The sequence below is a fragment of the Halichoerus grypus genome, chromosome 11 (assembly GCF_964656455.1).
Source record: "Halichoerus grypus chromosome 11, mHalGry1.hap1.1, whole genome shotgun sequence".
NCBI classification, from domain to species: domain Eukaryota; kingdom Metazoa; phylum Chordata; class Mammalia; order Carnivora; family Phocidae; genus Halichoerus; species Halichoerus grypus.
The window spans coordinates 51,293,963-51,312,646 of NC_135722.1; the positions used below are offsets into that span (position 1 = coordinate 51,293,963).

The 18,684-nt window shown below is 55.9% G+C and overlaps 3 protein-coding genes across 14 annotated transcripts in view; 2 read left to right on the top strand and 1 right to left on the bottom strand.

Moving 5' to 3' along the window:
• Window positions 1–6,703, top strand: part of RNF121 (ring finger protein 121) — an 82,296-nt gene extending 75,593 nt beyond the window's left edge. Inside the window, exons 7-9 of the mRNA XM_036119407.2 lie at window positions 2,872–3,005; window positions 3,650–3,751; window positions 5,346–6,703. Coding sequence (XP_035975300.1) covers window positions 2,872–3,005; window positions 3,650–3,751; window positions 5,346–5,466 — 357 coding nt within the window. The 3' untranslated portion in view covers window positions 5,467–6,703. The remainder of the gene's footprint in view (window positions 1–2,871; window positions 3,006–3,649; window positions 3,752–5,345) is intronic.
• A 149-nt stretch (window positions 6,704–6,852) lies between these two features.
• IL18BP (interleukin 18 binding protein) lies at window positions 6,853–11,055 on the top strand. 2 transcript variants are annotated; one of them, XM_078058507.1, is made up of 7 exons: window positions 6,853–7,935; window positions 8,153–8,643; window positions 8,963–9,050; window positions 9,379–9,570; window positions 10,220–10,340; window positions 10,428–10,575; window positions 10,781–11,055. In XM_078058507.1, exons 3-7 carry the CDS (start codon window positions 9,029–9,031, stop codon window positions 10,862–10,864), a joined length of 567 nt encoding a protein of 188 aa, XP_077914633.1. In that variant the 5' UTR covers window positions 6,853–7,935; window positions 8,153–8,643; window positions 8,963–9,028; the 3' UTR covers window positions 10,865–11,055. The 2 variants fall into 2 exon arrangements, with proteins under 2 accessions (XP_077914633.1, XP_077914634.1); XM_078058508.1 differs by having other exon boundaries at window positions 10,431–10,575.
• Window positions 11,056–11,530: 475 nt separating this feature from the next.
• Window positions 11,531–18,684, bottom strand: part of NUMA1 (nuclear mitotic apparatus protein 1) — a 70,994-nt gene continuing 63,840 nt past the window's right edge. For 8 of the 11 annotated variants that reach the window (XM_078058500.1, XM_078058499.1, XM_078058501.1 and 5 more), the window contains 10 exons: window positions 17,490–17,600; window positions 17,182–17,400; window positions 16,904–17,061; window positions 15,506–15,752; window positions 14,434–14,662; window positions 13,668–13,837; window positions 13,205–13,381; window positions 12,862–12,978; window positions 12,553–12,771; window positions 11,531–12,244 (listed from right to left, as the gene is read on the bottom strand). In XM_078058500.1, coding sequence (XP_077914626.1) covers window positions 12,233–12,244; window positions 12,553–12,771; window positions 12,862–12,978; window positions 13,205–13,381; window positions 13,668–13,837; window positions 14,434–14,662; window positions 15,506–15,752; window positions 16,904–17,061; window positions 17,182–17,400; window positions 17,490–17,600 — 1,659 coding nt within the window. In that variant the 3' untranslated portion in view covers window positions 11,531–12,232. The remainder of the gene's footprint in view (window positions 12,245–12,552; window positions 12,772–12,861; window positions 12,979–13,204; window positions 13,382–13,667; window positions 13,838–14,433; window positions 14,663–15,505; window positions 15,753–16,903; window positions 17,062–17,181; window positions 17,401–17,489; window positions 17,601–18,684) is intronic. The other 3 variants (XM_078058505.1, XM_078058503.1, XM_036119395.2) reach the window with 3 other exon arrangements.

The window sequence follows — 18,684 nt, forward strand, 5'->3', positions numbered from 1 at the left end:
ATCCTGCATCCTTTGCCTCTGTGTCCTGTGGGGAGAACTCTGGGGTGATTTGAGGTTAAGCTCTTCCTCAGCTCTAACACATCTCCTGAGTCAGAACGTTCCTATTTCTTTTATTGCCAATGCTGTGGGCCAGAGTGAGTGGCCATGTTTCTGTGCTACGTGATTATACAAGGAGGATTCAGTGCCGAGCTGGACCCAGACCTCTTGGTCTCTTGTCTCTCTGACAAGTTGATACGCCTAGAAATTCTAAGCCAGAACACCTTTCAGAGCCATACGCCTGTCAAGCTCTGGGGAAGTGTTTCTCAGAGGTCCCCCCCCCCCAATACTAACATCCCGAGATTCCAGCTTTTGAAAGTTGCATAGTTAATGAAGTCCCACAGGTTTGGCCCTGCCCCCTGATTTAGCTTATCCTTTTCCACTGCCTTTTGTACTCTCGATAAATAAATCGGAACCGTTCAAGTAACTGGCTCTCAGCGAGCTAAGTAGCTGATGGTTCTACAGCTAACATTCAGCAGATGTTATGGGACACCTTGGATAGATTTTGGGTAGGGGTCAGAGGGTCTGGGTTTGGGTCCCTTACCTCTTTCCTCTTCTGGGCTTTGGTTTCCCAGCGTTAGGGCTGCTCTGGTGTTCTGTGGTAATACTCGAGCTCACCTTGAGCTACCTCAGACGGGTTTACAAGAAAGTGAGGTGGTGCGCATGAAGGCAGGAAGCTCTGTATTCATGGATTCTTGGGGCAGTGTGGCATCTCTGCCTTCTACCCTTGAGGACTCTTGGAATCCGGTAGCGGTTCTGATGGCTGAGAGGCTGTTCCTCAGAAGGGCACCTTGGAGTAAGGGAAGCCTCCATGTTGAGCGGAAGTTCTAGCAGGCACCTGGTGTCACCCTCTCGTACTCCCTGTCCCAGCACCTGGGTGCCCTCTCCTCTCTCACCCAGCCTCAGGGCTTTGGCTTTTTCAGAAGACAGGTGTTTGGAAACAGAAGAAAAAAGAGAGCAAACTCAAGTTTAATAAGGAAATGCAAAAAGTCTAGAGGCAGTATATCTACCTGACAGGTCCAGATGAGATTGTAGTAACAAATGCAGAAGGCTTTTTCACAATCCATTATAGAGTCTCGCAGAATGTTTAAAAGTTCTGGAGATTAGTTGCACAACAGTGTGACTATACTGAGCACTAATGGACTATACATTTAGAAGTAGTTAAGATGTATATTCTATATTATGTGTATAAGGCAAAGGAAAGAAAAAATAGGTCTTAGAAAATGTCAACAAATAAATTTCAAGTCTTTTCTCCTTGGGGTAGGGGGAAGATGCTATTTAGTTATGTAACAATAAACCGCAAGGAAATTATGCAAAACTTGGAATTTCTTTTTGGAGCATGGAGTTGGTTATTTGTTGTAATTAACGGTGGTAATAATTTTTAATCTAAAAGTAATATATATTCATTAAGGAAAATTTGAGTACAGAAAAGTAGGCAAAAGAAAAACATCACCTATGATCCTACTACCAGAACATCCCTGGCATGAACATTCTGATCTGTTTCCTTCTGATCTTTTTCTCTTTGTATAGATTTGGGCTTGTCTTTACATATGGTACCGATCATGTTGTGCCTCCAGTTTTGTACCCTACTTTTTGACACTTACTGTTATATCTCAGGCTTCAGTTGCCTCCCTGCTGTTAAGTCCCTTGAGTTTGTACCAAGTTTATTTGGGCGTTCTCCTGTTCTGGGTCATGCATGGTTATTTCCATTTCGTTGCTTGTTTTTATTATTTTATGGGTTTTTCTATTATATAACTTAAAATTCACCATTTCAAGGGGCGCCTGGGTGGCTCAGTCGTTGGGCGTCTGCCTTCAGCTCAGGTCATGATCCCGGGGTCCTGGGATCGAGCCCTGCATTGGGCTCCCTGCTCGGCCGGGAAGCCTGCTTCTCCCTCTCCCACCACCCCCCACCCTTGTGTTCCCTCTCTCGCTGTGTCTCTCTCTGTCAAATAAAAGATGACAGAGAGAGACACAGCGAGAGAGGGAACACAAGCAGGGGGAGTAGTTTTGTTTTGTCTGCTTCTCTTTTGATGGACACTTGGGTTGTTTCCACCTTTTGGAGGTTGTGAATAATGTTTCTGTGAGTATTGGCTTACAAGTGTGTGTTTAGTCTTTGTTTTCATGGAGGGGGGGATATATGTAAGGATGGGATTGCTGTGTCATATGGTAATTCTGTTTAACTTTTTGAGAAATTGCTAAACTTTTTACTTCTTTAATTATAAATAATGCTTAAATGAATATCTGTATACATGAAGCTTTTTTAATTTTTATTTTTTTTTGCTTTTTTGATATTTTTACTTCTTTAATTACTTGAAGTGTCATTAATCAACAGTTAGAGGGCGTGGCAGTTTGAGACGTCATGCCAGATGCTGTCCAAAAGGATTGAACCCCTTTCCCTGCTTCCACAAGTGTTCGGGAATGCCCTTGTCACCAAACCCACATTGCACCGGGTATCTGACTGTTTTGAATCTTAGAGAAGTTGTCCATCTCCGATGGAAGCGTAGTCTGGCCACAGAGTGGCTTATCTGACATAGCTCCTGATCACCAGCCCTGAGTCCTTCTACCTCCCAATCTCCTTGTCCCTGATGCTGACCAGCCGAGTGCTCAGGTTCTGCTAGATCTGACTTCCCAACTCATCTTTGGTCTGTCCCTTTCTCCCGCCATCCCCCCAGCAAAGATGAGGTTGATTTGGCAAATAAAAGGTGTTCTTTGGCTGCAGGGCCTCCCCCTCCCTCTTTGCCTCCTCTTCAGAAGACCTAGGGCCTCTGTGGCGCCATCCTACTTGGGCTGATTCTCACACCTTCCCTGCCTTTTCCTCCTGTTCTTCCCTCTCAGTTCTACAGCGAGTCGGGCATGCCTACCAAACACCTCTCGGACAGCGTGTGTGCCGTGTGTGGGCAGCAGATCTTTGTGGATGTCAGTGAAGAGGGCATCATCGAGAACACATATAGGCTGTCTTGCAATCATGTGTATCCTGCCTGGAGCCCCTTGGGCCTCATCTCTCCTGCCACATGCATGTTCCAGTCAGGGAGGAGAGGGGGCGGCCATGACCCCGGCATACTGTCTAGACCTTTAAGTGCAGGAGAGTCACAAGAGGGCAGACATTTGGGTGATGTTCTCTGCCAGAGAAGCTGACACCCGGGAGTGGAAACTGCAGTCTCTCTCCCTTCCTGCAGCTGGGAGCCCCTCCCATGTAAACAGAGTTTATAGCCTGACTGGATCCGAAAGGAGCCCAAAGCTGCACCAGCTGCCTCGAGGCTGGATCACTTACTGGGAGGAGCAGCCTCTAGCCGGATCCCTCAGTTTCAGAATCCAGTCCTCCTGAATAACATTTCCAGTATTTATCATGTGCGTGGGCAGCTCCTGTTCTGTGCCATGTATTATCTCCATTTTGCCCCATAGCAACCCTGTAAGATGGAGATCATTATCCTCACTTCACATGTGAGGAAGCAGGGTCAGAGAGAGGGGTGTGCCCAAGATTATACAGCTAAAAAGAGGGGAAGCCAGGATTTGAACCTTTCTCCAGAGCTAGTGCACGGGCACCTTGATGACGAGTATGGGGCTCAAATGCCATCCTGGCTGCCCACCATTTCCCTTGACCAGTGGTGCTCAGATTCCACGAGTTCTGCATCCGTGGCTGGTGCATCGTGGGAAAGAAGCAGACGTGTCCCTACTGCAAAGAGAAGGTAGACCTCAAGAGGATGTTCAGCAACCCGTATCCTTTGTTTGGGAATGGGCAGTGGGAAGAAAGTCCTGGCCAGTGTCACTCTGCCTTTGGGTCCTCCTGGGACCCTTCCTTGTCCCCCCTACCCTGGTACATACCCACCGTTCCATTTGACTTGTGATCGAGGGAAGTTGGGGGTGGCACATGGGGCAGGACTCACAGCTCAGATTCTCATCATCGTTCTGGATCCCTCAGGGGTAAATTGGTAGCAGTAGCAGCCCGTGTACTGTTTGCTTACTCTGCGCCTGGCACTGTGTTAAGTGCTTGGCCTATATTATCTCCAGCAACTTGATGACATCGGTAATATTATCCTCATTTTACAAATGAAATGGTTTCGAGGTTGAAAAACCTATTCAAGGTTACATACCTAATGAGTGGGGCCTGACCTGTGACGTGTGGGGCCTGAGGCAGACTCTGTGCCTGTGCAGAGCCTGCCAGGTGCAGGGATGGCTGAGGGAGCCCTGTTCCATCCCCTCTCAACACAGGGCCGCCGGCCTTCCCCACTCTGCCCTCCCTCACCTTCCTCTTCCTCCTTACCACCTGTCTGTTGGAAGTTGCCCAGCCACTGCTCTGGTCCCCCCTTCACTTCCCCTGGGATCTAGGGGCCCAGCTCTCTCCCCGCCCCTCTCCCGGCTGCCCTGTGTGCCAGGGTTCCCTATCCCCTGGACACTAGCTGCGCTGGGCAGGGACCACTGCATTCCCAGCACATTCCCACAGCCCCCGAACCAGAGGCTCTGGCCTGTCCCCTTAAGGTTCCTTGCTTGGTTCTTCTAGAGTCTAGTTCAAGAATGGTTAAGTAACTCCATGGTGAGGCTGAGGCTGAGGCTTGGGGCTTCCCCGCAGTTCCCAGGGATTGGGCCAGGCTGCTCTTTTCTGATGCTTTTGGAGAGGCTCCCCCACAGTGTCATGAGGTTTAATCTGTGCTTTCCGCAGAGCTGGATTCCCAGACTCCCTCTCTAAGTGTCTTGCCCAGCATTTAGCTCTAAAGTGAAAGGAAGCGAACTCCTCTCTGGGGCCTCTGGGCCTCAGTAGGGCCTGGTGTTAGTGGTGCATGGGGAGTCCTTAGAGCCTCTGCCAGGGGTTATCCCCTGTGACTAGCCTCTTGCTCCCTGTTCCCTTCTGCCTCGGTCCCTAGACTCAGCCCCTTCCTTGACCTAGAAAACCTTCCGTTTGGGACACTACAAGAACCTGTGAGGTTACCTTATCCCACTGCCCACGTCCCTGCAGCCATTGACACAGAGGAATTCACAGCAGTCTCAGACTCTGCTCTCACACCAGCAGGCCCATCTTCGAGAAGGCGTTATGGGAGGCCCTGTCCGCATGTTGGTCTTCGAGAGCTTAGTTTCACCTCTCCACCCTTCTCCCATGTCTGTCCTGTCTTCTGCAGTGGTCCCCTCTCCCCTCCATCCCCCAGTCTCTGGGTTCAGCCCTCCTTTCTAACATGGAGAGGCTGGTGAGGGGGCTCCCTCTCCCTGTAGGCAGGCTGGTTTCTGTGAGGCAGCTGACAGTGTGGGCAGACCCTCTCACCCATCCCCTAGTCCAGCCTTAGCAGCTCTGACACATAGCCTCTTTAACGCACTGACAGCTGGGAGAGGCCTCACGTCATGTATGGGCAACTGCTGGATTGGCTTCGGTACTTGGTAGCCTGGCAGCCTGTCATCATTGGCCTGGTGCAAGGCATCAACTACATCCTGGGCCTGGAATAGCCAGGAAGAAGAGCATCCGCCCGCTACGGACCTCAGGGCACTCTCCTCCCTGCCCTCCAAGACCTCCTGGGTGGGAAGGACTCAAAAGGGGCCCTTGGGCCACTCAGGACCCCTCCAGCTGTGCCCGGGCTGGGGAGGGAGATGATGGAGAGCCAGCCAGTGGGGCTGTCAGCAGTGGGGGCTTTTTAAAAGAAAACTATTTTGATGAATATATTTAAAAACCTTTTTTATTGTGAAGCATAGGAATTGCCCCAACTCCTCCAGGCCTCGCCCTCCTTGCTTGAGCGCGGCAGGAGCAGAGCCACATTTTTGGTTTAAAGGAGCCTTCTCATCTCTGGCTGAGAGCCTCAGCCTCCTTGCCCCCCCCACCCCCAGCCCTTCCTTCCCTCTGTGGGGCTCCAGCCTGCTTCACTCCGTGTGGGAGAGCTCATGGGCTCTGCCTCGTACCACAGATGCACGCTGCGGGAGGGGGAGGTGTCTTCCTTCCTCCCTGTCTGGGCCCCGCAGTCGGTGTTGTGTCCGACTCTGTCTTCCCTTGTCCAGGACCCGTAGACTGGTTTAGGCAAGTGGAACCTTGTCCTGACTTTTCCAGGGAGGGAAGCCCTGGGATCTCACAGTTCACTGAGGATTTGTTTGGGGGCAGCAGCTTGGGTAACCTGCCCCCAGCCAAGAACAGAGTCTGTCTGTGTGTAGTTGGGCCATGGGGACTATTATTGGCAGCAGTGATTGAAGGCGTCTTGTGCAATCTGACCCTTTAGCCTGGAAGTGGTGACACGCGCCAAAAGCCACTCTGCCACATCACTTCCTTCCTGGAAAGCGTGCGTGAGAGTGTGCGTGTGTCTGTTCGTGTGCCGCAGTAGAGCTATGACAGATAGGACTTCTCCCTGTCATCAGTGTTCCCTTGAAGCTGCCAGGGGATTCCCAGCCCAGGGAGTATCCCTCTGTCAACTTCCACGTTTGTGGGTCCTGCCTGGGCCTGGCAGCAGGGGTGGTGGTGGGTGGGAAGAGAAGAGGGCAAGGCCCAGGCAAGTGTGGGTTCTAAAAAGAGGTTCCAGGTAGGCCCCAGCCCTGGCCCTAGGAGTTTTGAAGGAAGTGGGAGGGCAAACATGGGCCTCCAGCACTGGGTTCCTAGGGAATGTGGCCCAGCTGGGCCTGCCCTTCAAGCACAGCAAGAGCCAAGCAGGATCTTGTCACTCCATTCTGAATAAAGCTCCATGAGCTGGGTTGGAAAGCTGAACATCCATCTTGCTTTATTCTTCCCTGGGGTCCCTGGGAGTGCCTTGCCTTTGGTGCCTTTTGCTGTTCCCATCTGAGAGCTGGATCCTAGGGGTGGCTGGCCCCTTACCCGTGGGAATGGTGGGATGCCAGACTCCTGTCCTGTGGCCGAAGGGCCCTGGAGCATCACTGGGTGACTCCCTCCTCACCACCTGAGGTGAGGTCTGTGCGCTGCCCGCTACCAGCACACCTTCTCCTGGGCCACCCTCGACCTCGGCTTTTCTCACCCGGCTGTGGCTTCCCCTGGTCCCCCACTGGTCATGTCAGTGGGCCCATCCTCAGTGGAATGGGGACCAGTTGAAGGGTCCAGGGATCATCCTTTCACTCTTGTCCCCCCCTACACGTCAGGCTCATGTGAGAAGCCGAGACCAGGCTGTCCAAGGCTCTCTTTTCATACTTCAGCAAGTCTGGGTCCCTTGTCCTCCCCGCAGCCCGACTCTTATCTTGGTTCCACTCCAAGGTAGGGTCCTGTCTCCTCTCCCTCCCATCCCCCAATGCCATCCCCAAAAGACTGTGTCTCAGAAGCCCCAAGCAGCCTTGCCTCCTGACCTAACAGCTGGAGATACTGGCGTTCCCAGGGAGGAGTTTCGTGACGCATCCTCCAAACCGAGCTCCATCTCCTGGCTTCCCTGGCTCTGTCCCCAGCATCCCATCCCCCTGATCAGAGACCACAAACCTCAGACACTTGGCTCTTGTCCTTCGTGCTTGACCTGTGTGTGGACTGGGTCACCTGTCCTGGTCGTTCTGCCCCCACAGGCGCTGGCACGACCCCGGTCATGCTGCTGTGTTGGGGCTTTCAGCCTCTGTCCTCTGTGCCTCCTCCAGCTTTGCATCCCCGGTGCCTCACGCGCCCCACCCTCGTCCTCGCCCTGCCACAGCCCCAGCTCCGCTTGTCCCGTCAGCCGCCAGACCGGTGCATTTATATCGCTCTGTTGTTGCTGGAGCCAGCGCTAGGCTGCTTGCTCCTCCTCTTCCCCGGGAAGTGCCCTCCCCTCGTTTCAGGGCCAGCGCTCCAGCTCGTGCTCCAAGTCCTCAGCCTGGCTCTGAGAGGTTCCTGCGCACAAGGCCGGAGAGTGCAGTCAGCACAGTTCCCGAGGCATGGCTCACGTGGGGCCGGACACAGCTGGACTGAGTGGAGCTTCAAGAAGGGGGGATTCTGAAAAAGAGGGCTCTTCAGGGCTTCTCGGGAGCCAGGTAGGGAGAAATCTACACTTCCTAGTGGACCTAGACCTGTAGTTCTGGCCAAGGGGCTGGGATGAGAGAGAAGCGAGAAGGCTTTGGGGGGGCGGGGAGAAGGGGATGGAGGGGGTTGGTGGTTGGAGGAAGTGGAGAGCCTGAGAAAGGCCAGGATGACAGGCTGGTGTGACATTGAGCCTGAAATGGGCAAAGTGATCCAACTTGGGGTCCCCAGTGCCTAGGAGAGTTGACCCCTTGAACAGAGGTGTGAATGTGAAAGAAGAAACATGAGGCCTGCTCACATGGACACGAGGGCTGGTTCTGAAGAGCAAAGGTGGACGCCGAAGTCCTGACCCTTGGCTGGGACAGAAGAATCCACCTGTGAGAGACTCTCTCCTGAGTTCATCCCATCTGTGCCCCTGGGAGGGTGAAGCTGAGGGGGCACTAAAGACCCAGTCTGATACCATGGGGAAACCTGGGAGTTAGCAGGAAGATTCCAAGCCAGCACGGATTTTGGCTTCAGAAGAGGTGCCGAGTCCAGGCTGGTGTCATGCTTGTGTTAGTAACCTCTGTCAGTAACTCAGTGCTTGCTGATTCCCTGGCTACAAAAAAAGCGAAAGTGAAACAGAGGGGAGAGGGACAGTGCTTTCCCAGAAGGACTTCACTAATCCTGCCCTTCCCAGAACCAGCTCCAGCGAAGAGGGCTTTGCTTCTCTTTGTGACGGGGTAAGTCCCTGGCCCCTCTGTGGGTCCGTTTCTCCATCCCTGTGATGAAGGGGTTAGGGTGGACTCATAATCAGCATAATGTTAATGGTACTAAGAGCTAGGGTGGGGAAGACTCACTAGACGGTCTGCAGCTTTGTTGTCAAGTGCTGAAAGAGCCCCAGCCTCTGCGGGGTGCCTGGAGTGCCTGGCAGCCCATTCGGAGTTCAGACCAAGGCAGGGCTGTGGAGCCCCCAGGAAGGACAGGCCCATAGGAGTAGCTGGAATGCAGCCACTGAGAAACTGAGAGAGAAGTCGTTTATTCATGTTCTCCCCCCCCCAGCCCAGAGAGGAAGTTGTTACAGATAAATAGAACCAGGCACGCCAGCTCGACACATCCGTCAAGACCATGAGACAGAACTGGACACCAGGTGGGACTTGAGGCTGGCCTGGGCGGGCGGGATGGGGTCTGAGGACATTAGGGAGCAGTGCGGGCGGCCCTGAGCCTTACCCCCCAGGGGAACTCCATTCTGCTGTTGTGTTAGGGCTTTCAGCCTCTGTCCAGATGCTGTGGTTCTGGCTCCAGTCCAACGTCTCCCTGTGCTCCTTTCAAAAAGGGCCAAGATGTGGGTGGGGCCTGAGGACGACCCCCTTCTGCTCCTCTGATTCCCTGGGCAGAGCCCAGGAATCTCTGGGCCAGGATGCTGAGCATTCCTGGCAGTCAGACAGCAGTTGACCTCCGTACTGTCCTGCCCTCAGATCGCAGCCCTTTGCTGGTCCTGCTTCTGTGTGCCCACATGGTCCGTCACCTGGCTGGAGCCACACCTATACCTCAGGCCACTGCCACTGCCTCAGCTGGGATCACAAAGGACCCTTGCCCTTCCTGGCTCCCAACAGCTAAGCAGTGCCCAGCATTGGAGGTGACCTGGCCGGAAGTGGAAGTCCCACTGAGTAAGGAGCAATTCTGATGGGTGCCCAAAAGGACACAGGGGTCAGGGGGTGGGTTGTGGGCACAGAGGGTCCAAGGGTGGGGTTGACTCCTGAGCTGCCCCTTACCCCCACCTTCTGCCATGTAGCCCCACTAGCCAGGCCAGCTTCCCAGAGCATTCGGCCCGTTCCCTCCCACCCAGCATGAGTGTGGGTGCAGGGCCCAGCTCCCGGGATGCTACCTGTCCAATGGGATGGAGAAAATTCAGACATAAGGATGATCAGGACTCCCAGAGCCTTGACTGCAATAGGCTCCGAGGCCCAGTCCCCCCGCCCCCCGCCCCAGCCCCCTTGCCCTCTGGCCACCTCAGAGGAGCAGTGGCCTCCTGCTGCTGCCCCCTTGGCCAGGGCTCCCAGTCACCAGAGCCGAGCACTAGGAAAGGTCATCCTGAAGAAACAGGCTCAGGAGTCCTCACCTGAGCCAAGGACCCGTCCCCAGATCCCTCTTGTTCAGCCGTGGGCAGCCCTGGGCCTCCCGGTAGACAACCACACTTCCCCATTGGCAGACTTCCGCACCTGGCGGGTGTTCACAGCAGCACTCCAGGTTCCTGAATGTGGGGCCTGAGGGGAGGGTGTGCTCTGCACAAGAGCTAACAGCCACACCTGTCCCTAGATGGAACGCTGACCTTGTCCTGTGCCGCCTGCAGCCGCTTCCCCTTCAGCATCCTCTACTGGCTGGGCAATGGCTCCTTCATCGAGCACCTCCCAGGTCGGCTGAGAGAGGGCAGCAGCAGGTGAGGGGCACAGTGGTGAGGCCAGCAGGAGGTTTGGGGGGGTGCCTTCTGCGGTCCTCTCTCATGGCCTTCCGTCCTCTGCTTCAGCAGGGAGTACCGGGGTGCACGCACCCAGCTACGGAGGGCCCTGGTGCTAGAGGAGCTGAGCCCCACCCTGCGCAACACCAACTTCTCCTGTGTCTTTGCTGATCCTGAGCAGACCGCCCAGCGTCACGTCGTCCCAGCTCAGCTCTGGGTGAGAAACCTGAGGGAAGGTTTCCACGAACAGGAGGAGCAGTATGGGGAGGAAAGGGTGGGCTCAGCCCAGAGTGACCGCCAGCTAGTGTCTACCGTGCCCCCAAGTGGAACTTAGGACTCAGGCAGGGGAGGCATGGCCTACAGGAAGGTGACGAGATGTCCCCACCCTTGGGCCTGATCCTTGTCTGCCTTCACTTCCCCAGGCTGGGCTGAAGACCGTCATGCCTTCTGTTCAAGGAGCCGCGCCCTCCAGTAGGTCCCCCCTTCCTCGTCATCGCGACAGGTGAACTCCAAAGCCTGGTTGAGTCGTCACCTCTTCACTGAGGTCTACATGCTCTTGCAGCTCAGGCCTCCCTCTAATGGACTGTCCCAGGGAAAGGATGGGGATAAATGCTACTTCTGATCCACAGCTGCATCTTTGTCATACCTGGCAGGGCCCACAGTGGGCATGCATAAATGGTTTTTCTTTTTTTTTTAAGATCTTATTTATTTGACAGAGAGAGACACAGCGAGAGAGGGAACACAAGCAGGGGGAGTGGGAGAGGGAGAAACAGGCCCCCCGCGGAGCAGGGAGCCCGATGTGGGGCTCGATCCCAGGACCCTGGGATCATGACCCGAGCCGAAGGCAGACGCTTAACGACTGAGCCACCCAGGCGCCCGCATAAATGGTTTTTCAATGGAGGCATGACAACACCTGCTCTGTCATTTAAGCCATCGTTCCACTTACAGGACTTGGCTCATCCTAGGAGGGAGTGTGGGAAGAGAGGGACTGTCAGAATCTAAAGACAAAACCAGGGGACACTGGTCCTGAGAAGAGAAGTGTAAGATCCTATGGCCCTAGAAAGGCCAGGAGAAAGGATTGGAGGGAAGGCAGGTAGTTGGGAAAACTTGGCAGGGACAAAGATGTGCTCTTAAGTTTCCCTTTTCACACACAGATCAAGACAGCTCAGCACTTAAGGGAGAAAAATAGACTTTATTTACAAGTAATAACATTTAGAAAAGATCCATCCCTGGCCCTTAAAAACCTTCCCATCACTCCAAATCCCACCCCAGTGTAAGTCTGGGGAAGGTGGGGGATGAGCTGCAGCTGAAGGCTGTCCCCCACCCCCACTGCCGCACCCAGGCTTGGGGCCCATCTGTTCTGGAAAAGAGCATCTTCTGGGCATCTGAGCCCTTGGGTAGATGGGAGCACCTCCGGGTGCACCCACTAGGGTCAATACCCAGTCCTGGACTTTAAAAGTGAAGGGCCCTGCAGGTGCAGCAGGGACCAGGGCCTGCTCCTCCAGTGGTCCCTCTTCTGGATCCAGAGGCGGACTGACTCGGCCCTTAGGCCCAGCCACTCAAAGCCAGCCTCAAGTCTGGTTATGATGGAGAAGTGACTTTGCTCTAAGAAAACATGAGGCAAGGTAGGGAGAAGACCCAGACTCTCCAGGCCTCCAGGGCCAACTCTGAGGACACATCTGTTCACCTGGCGAAGGCTCTGGTGAACATCCAGGTACCAGGCCGGGGTGTGGGCAGGCATCACTGTCTCTAGGGGTCTGGCCACTGTTGGCCTGGGAGCTGAGAGAAGGCACTGAAAGGGACAGTAGAAGGAAAAGGACCAGGCGAGGTCGGCATTGAGGACACAGGTGGGGCCTCTCACTGGTCCTGGCCCTTTAGTGCTTTGCCTGAAAGAGAAAAACACCGTCACATGGCTGGACACTTGGGATGCCCGCCTGCACCAGATGGCTCAAGGAGGCCTCTTTCAACTTCCACCGCCCCTGGACTAGGATCCCTTCCTTGGGGCTGACCTGGACACATTGACCTTGAGCTTATCAATTGCCAGCTTAGGCCTAAGCAGCCCCGGGTCTCCTCTCCTCCATGAGCAGGTAACCAAGACAGGGAACGCCCACACTTAGCCCCCCTCCAGCGGCCTAGCTGGGCCCTGCCTTCACCCACTTTCCTAAGAGTCCACGAGCCCCTTCCCTGTCAGTGCCTCCACCTTGCCCTTGGCCCGAGGGGTGGCAGCGAGGGCGGCGGCCGTGGCAGCGCTGGCTGCCGTGGTGGCAATGCGCGGAGAGCGGCGAGTGCCGCCGCGGCTGGTGGGGGACGCCTTGGACAGGGCTTTCTTTGAGGCTCCCCTCCGCAGCAGGCTGTTCCCGAGCTTCTTGGGCGTGTTGAGGATGCTGAAAGCCATGGACTGGCGGCGGTCAGCCTGTTGCGGAGGGAGGGGCTGTCAAACAGGGCTGCACTTGGGCCCTGCCACCAAGGCCCCTCCAGGGGCTCCCTCCAGCCCCCCACTCACCTGTTTAACAGCCGGAGCGGCAGCTTTCTTCTGGGCCTCCGTAGTGCTCTGTTTGCGCCCTTCATGTCGGTCCCGGGGAGTCACGGGGCGGGGGAAACAGCTGGTGGCCTTCTTAGACTATGGGGGAGAGCGTCACATCCAAAGCCAGACGTGGGTCTCAGAGCTGAGTGGACCTTGTAAGTCAACACCGCCGCGACCCCCCCGCCCTCCGCTTCCCAACAGTCCCCGCATCAAGCCCTCAGAGAGCGAAGGCTCCCCTTTAATCTACTTTTCCAACTTGGGGAGCTGGGCTAGACCCGGGCAGGCTGCTAGACAGAACAAAAGAGGAGCCAGGGGCGTGTACCTCAGGGGTCCCGGGGCCCTGCTGGGGCTCCGAGGAGACCCGTTTGCGCTGCTGCCGGGTGGTGATGCCCGCGGCCTCGGCTATCTGGGCCGGCTGCATGCTGGCTCGGCGCAGGGTCTCCCGGGGGTCCCCGGTCTTCATCTCCTCGTCTGTGATGGTAGCCAGGCTCAGGGAAGGCTGCGTGGAGCAGGAAGGGGTGGTCAGGGGGGCAGTTCCACCCCGCAACTCCTCACAGGCCTGGCGCGGAGGGCAGCTCAGGCCTTCCTGGGGCCGAAGGCCTCCCTTGCCAGTGTCTTCCTTTTTGCCGTGCAGGATGGCCGCAGGAGGAGGCCAGGGCGGACCTCCTCCCCCACACTCAAGCCCGCCCGTGGTGACTTCACCCTGACCCCTTCTCTGCCAGCTAGTGCGTGGACACAGAAGGTCACCCTCCGCAGCACACCAGAGCCCCGGGGCCCGAGCTCACCCTGGACTCCAGGGGGTAGCAGGTCTTCAAGTGGGGGGGGCACACCCGGTTGCGCTGCTGCAGCTCCGCAATGCGGTTCCAGTCGTCCAGCTGCTCGGGCTCATCCTGGCAAGTGCCCACATAGAAGCTGTTCCTTCCTGTGGAGGGCAGGGAGACGGGAGCAGGGGGTGCTGGAAGGCCAGGAAGAGTGAGGGTAGCGGAAGCAGGCCACCCCTGGTCCCGGGCCTCTTGCCAGCCGTTGCGCCCACCACTCCTGTCCCGTGGACTTCAGGCTTAGGGCCTCAGAGTCCTGCTCTGCTCAGTGCTGCAGATCCAGGAGTGGGGCTCGCAGACCATTTCCACCCTGGGGGCTGGCTCAGTGCTCTCTCCCTGAGGAGGTCAAAAGAGATCCTCTGCAGAGGCTGTGACACCTTAGAGGAACTAACTGAGGACCAGGAATTGATACCTAGGGGGTCCTGGAGGGCAAGAGCCTTCAAGAAGAGTCTAAGAATAGAACACTGGCCCAGCAGGGCTCTTCCGGCACCCCTTACCCCCGAGACAGGGTGAACGGAGGACCTGAGCTGAGCATCACTATCAGGCTGGGAATCCCAGGCTCCTTGCACGAACATTTCCCGTTCACCCTGGCTGAGATGAGCAGCAGCCTGAGGGGCAGGCGAGGTGCTGGAAGGTAACCAGCCTTGAGGTTGTCAAAGTGTGTCCCTTTCCTGTGCCAGGATCTGCTTCTCGTCTCATCTTTGTGTGTTTCAAGCCCCTATGGTCCCCTCACCTGGAGGGGCCCCACTGGATACCCCAGCCTGGGAGCGGCGAGCAGAGCTGCGAGTGGTGGGCCGGTAGCCAGGCAGGCTGAGCAGAGCCGAGTTGCCATCGTCAGGAGAGCCCAGGCGGGCTAGAGACTGGGTAGAAGAGGTGGCTCGTGGGCCGGCCTGGGAGGCAGGGGCTGACTGTGTGCTGTAGAAGGATGAATTGGCGCTGTCCGGCTCTTCCACATCTAGCTTCTGGAAGAGAGAATGAATCTGGTGGGGTGGGGCCCTGACAGTATAAAGCAGCCTCCCGTTCCTCTTCCTAAAATGCCTGTGTTCCCATACCGCTTTGCAGGGATCCTTAGCTGCACATCTGCAAGAAATGGACCTTGTTGCTAAGAATCCTGCATTCTCTCTTGCCTATTGACAATGCTTTGAAGGAGGGAAGGCAGAGTGTGTATCAGACCGTTATAGAATCCAGGTGTAGAAAAATAAAGTGATCAGCCTCCAGGTCACAGCTAGCAGGTGGCAGAGCCGGGGCTGGAACACTTGTCTCCTGGGCTAGTCAGGCTCATCCCACAGCCTTCACCGTCCCTCACCCCGAGCTTGCCACGGCCCTGCCCACCTTTTAGTTCTCCAGCTTCTTGGTAGCAGAGGGCAACCCACACGAAAGAGGTACCTGCTGCAAAGGTACGTCCCCACTCCCCAGCCTCCTCAGGATACGGAAACAAGGGCCAGCCAGAGTCCCCAGCCTAGCGGGCAGCCCTCTGGGTGGCCACAACACATCTCAGCCACCCAGGAGGTGTGCTGGAGGCCCACGGCTGGGCTGTAACTTCTCCATATTCTCTCCCTTCAGCCTGCACAGGGTCAGTGCTACCCATGGAAAGAAAGCAGCCTTAGAGCCAGCAGGCATCCAATTCCAGCCTTGCCCCTTCTTACAAAAGAGGCCTCGCAAGTCCCTGTGTTTCTGGGGATCTCAGTTTTCCCATCTGTAAGATATGGACCCTCGGGAGGCTATTGTGAGGACCTGATGGGAAAGATGCCCTTAACGAGCAAATGAGCATGACTGGCCTGGAGCCCCACTCCCAGCAGCCTGACCTTGGTCATGGTGATGTTGATGATTTGCGTGGTGCGTCGACGAGCGGAGCGGGTCTTCCGGCCTGAATCCAGGAAGACGTCCCCCAGGGAGTCCAGGCTGCTTTCCAGTGGGGCCTGTCCCCGAGCAGGGATCGGGGTGAAATAGAGAGACTCCAGGGATTCTACCTTGGGGGGCAGGCGCTGGGAGATGGGTGAGGCTGGCTCTCCGGGGATGCTGGTGCCATCTGGCTGAGTTCGAGGCAGCTTGCTGTAGAAAAGGCATTTTGATTCATCCCTTTGCTCCGAAGTGACCAATCCCTACACTTACTACAAGCAGACCAGGTCAAGCACCCCATTCTCACTCTGAATTTTGAGAGGCACCCAGGAAAGCACTTACCCTGGGCCCACTCTCCATTCCTGGTGAGCCCCTCTACTCCCATGGTTCTCTAGCTCCTTAATACTGGCAACTCCTGGACTCCACTGTCCCAGACATCCCCACCTGGACAACTAGCTCCACGGTGAGTATGTCCAAACTAAGTCCATCCGTCTATTCCTCCTGGATCTCCTACTTCACGGAACGGAAGCAGCCTCCAGCTGGGCCCCCCCAGCCATGAACATGGGCACAGTCCTACCCAACAGCTCACCTAACCACACCCCAATCCGCTCACATCCCCTTGGCTGGGTCCGCCTCTCCTCTCACCTAGACCTGGTGGCACCTGAGGGGAGGCGCCAGCCTGGTGACAAGCAGGGACTCAAGCCAGGCTGCCCGGGGTTCAAGCCTGCCTCTGCCACTGTGGGACCTTGGGCAAATGACTGCCCTTCTATGCCCCAGTCTCATCTGTTGAAGGAGATAATCATGGAACCTACCTCAGAAGACTGTGAGGGCTAAATAAACGCATTAATATTTTGCGGGTGTTTTTGTAACGGTATTGACACGTTTCTCTCAGCTTCTTCGCTGGCTATGAGTGTAAGCTTTCTAAGCTGCAAACTGAACCATACACTCCTTCCTTTCAGACTCTTTCGAGGTCCCTCACTGCCTCTAGGATCAAGTCTAAACTTCAATGGGGATCCCAGCGAGCCCTCCTCACCTCACTTGCCAGCCCAGCCAGGCTCTTTCTTGGCCTCTACCCTCTGCTCCCCTCCGTTCACCAGGCACACACACCTTCAGCTCCTTTGCAGACTCCGAGTAGAAGTGACAGCCTCCAGGAAACCCCTTCTGACCACTCGGTTTCCTTTTACTCCCATTGTGCCCTATACAAACATGCGCCTACCACCTGGGACCAGTTTCCTTACTCTTCTCTATGAATAAGCTACCAGAGGGCAAAGGGACCACATCTTTATCTCACTAGGCCCAGTGGCCAGGACACAGTCTGACAAACAGTAGGCACTCAGTGACAAGAGGGCAGCAGCGTGTCTCACCTGGTGATAGTGAGGGGAGTCCCCTCCTCACAGCTCAAATCCAGGCTGTCAATACTCAAGTCCAGCTGAGGCTTAGCCTGGGGCTCCCGGCTCTTTAGGGCATCAGTTGCCACCTGGAACTTGCCCAGATCTCGAAGCTGCTGGTCAGCATGGGCAACCTGCAAAGGAGAGGGCCAGGGAGAGTGAAGACAAGCCTCAGGCAGGGGCAGCCCGGGAGAGGGGGTGCACAGGGGTCCAACGTGACAGGGGTGAGGGAGTCAGTGCAAGCAGATACTTACCTGTGCCTCCAGGCTGCGCACCTGGGCGGTGAGGTGGCGGCAGGTCTGCTCAGCCTCCTTGGTCTTCAGCCCGGCCTGCTGCAGCTCCCGGCCCAGCCGCTCAGCTTCAGCCCGCAGCTCTTTGTTTTCCTTCTGCAGCTGCTCCAGGCCCCGGAGCTGTTCCTGTAGCTCTTGGTTCTGCTGTTTCTTGGCATCATAGTGGGTCTTGGCTTTTTCCATCTACGTGGGCAGACAGGGTGGGTGGGGTGGTGGTGGGGGCAGGGGCTGGGGGGGAGAGGGTGGGCAGTGGGGCGCTGGGGGCGCCTCACCTGTAGCTTGTAGTGCTCAGCTGCCTGCTCCTTCTGGTTCAGCTGGGCCTGCAGCTCATTCAGCTGGGCCTGGAGGCGTTGGGCCTCTTGCTGGCTCTCCCCTCCCTGGGCCTGGAAGGCATGACAAACGCTGACTGGGGTGGCTGGTCCGTCCGCTCCACCCAAATCCCTGACTTGCCCTAAGATCCTGGGCTCTATGGGTGTTCTCAGACTCCTGTATTCTCTCTCAGGACATGCACAAAAAATCCTGCCCTCAACTCCCACCTAATTTGGACACACCACACACCCCTCAAGGTCCACATTCTGCAGGAGCTTTCCCTGTCCAGCTAATGCCATTTCTGGCAGAGTTCTGACAGCCCTATCTTTGCTTTCTTTGCGACCAAGCACAAGCTTGGCACCCTCGTACTTGGCAGTCATCACCTCCAGCTCCCGGGCAGTGTTCTGTGCTTCCCTCCCCAAGGAGACTCCCTACTCCCCAACGGGGACCGAGCCTCAGGAACACTTGGGTACAGAGCACGGAGCTAGGCACTTGGCACATGAGCTCTCTGAGGGCTCGTGAACTCTCTTTCTCCTCAAAACCACTGTGGGAAGTAACTTCATCCCCATTTTAGAGATGAAGAAACTGAGCTCAGAAATGTAAACATACTGACCAGGATCATAGCACAGTAAGATTTGAGGCTTGGTCCACCTGACTCCAAAGCCTGTGTGGGCTCATTTACGATGCTGCACTGCCTCCTGTCCAGACCACAGACTCCTTGGGAGCAGGGCCCATATCCAGTCCTTGGACCCTCTGTGCAATGCCAATGAGTGCTTAGCTTGTAGTAGACACTGGACTACCTGGCCTTACCTCTCCTGCATCTCCTGGCCCCAGGAAGGCCCCCAAATGGAGCATAATAAGCATCTGGGTTGTTTTTAAGATTTTATTTATTTGAGAGAGAGAGAAAGCGAGAGAGAGCACGAGTGAGGAGGAGAGGGAGAAGTAGGCTCCCCATTGAGCAAGAAGCCTGATGCAGGGCTCGATCCCAGGACTCCGGGATCATGACCTGAGCCAAAGGCGGGTGCTTAACTGACTGAACCACCCAGGTGCCCCAGTTTGTTTTTAAGATTTATTTATGTATTTGAGAGAGAGAGAGAACGAGCGGGAAGGGCAGAGGGAGAGGGAGAGAGAAACTCAAGCAGACTCCATGCTGAGCGC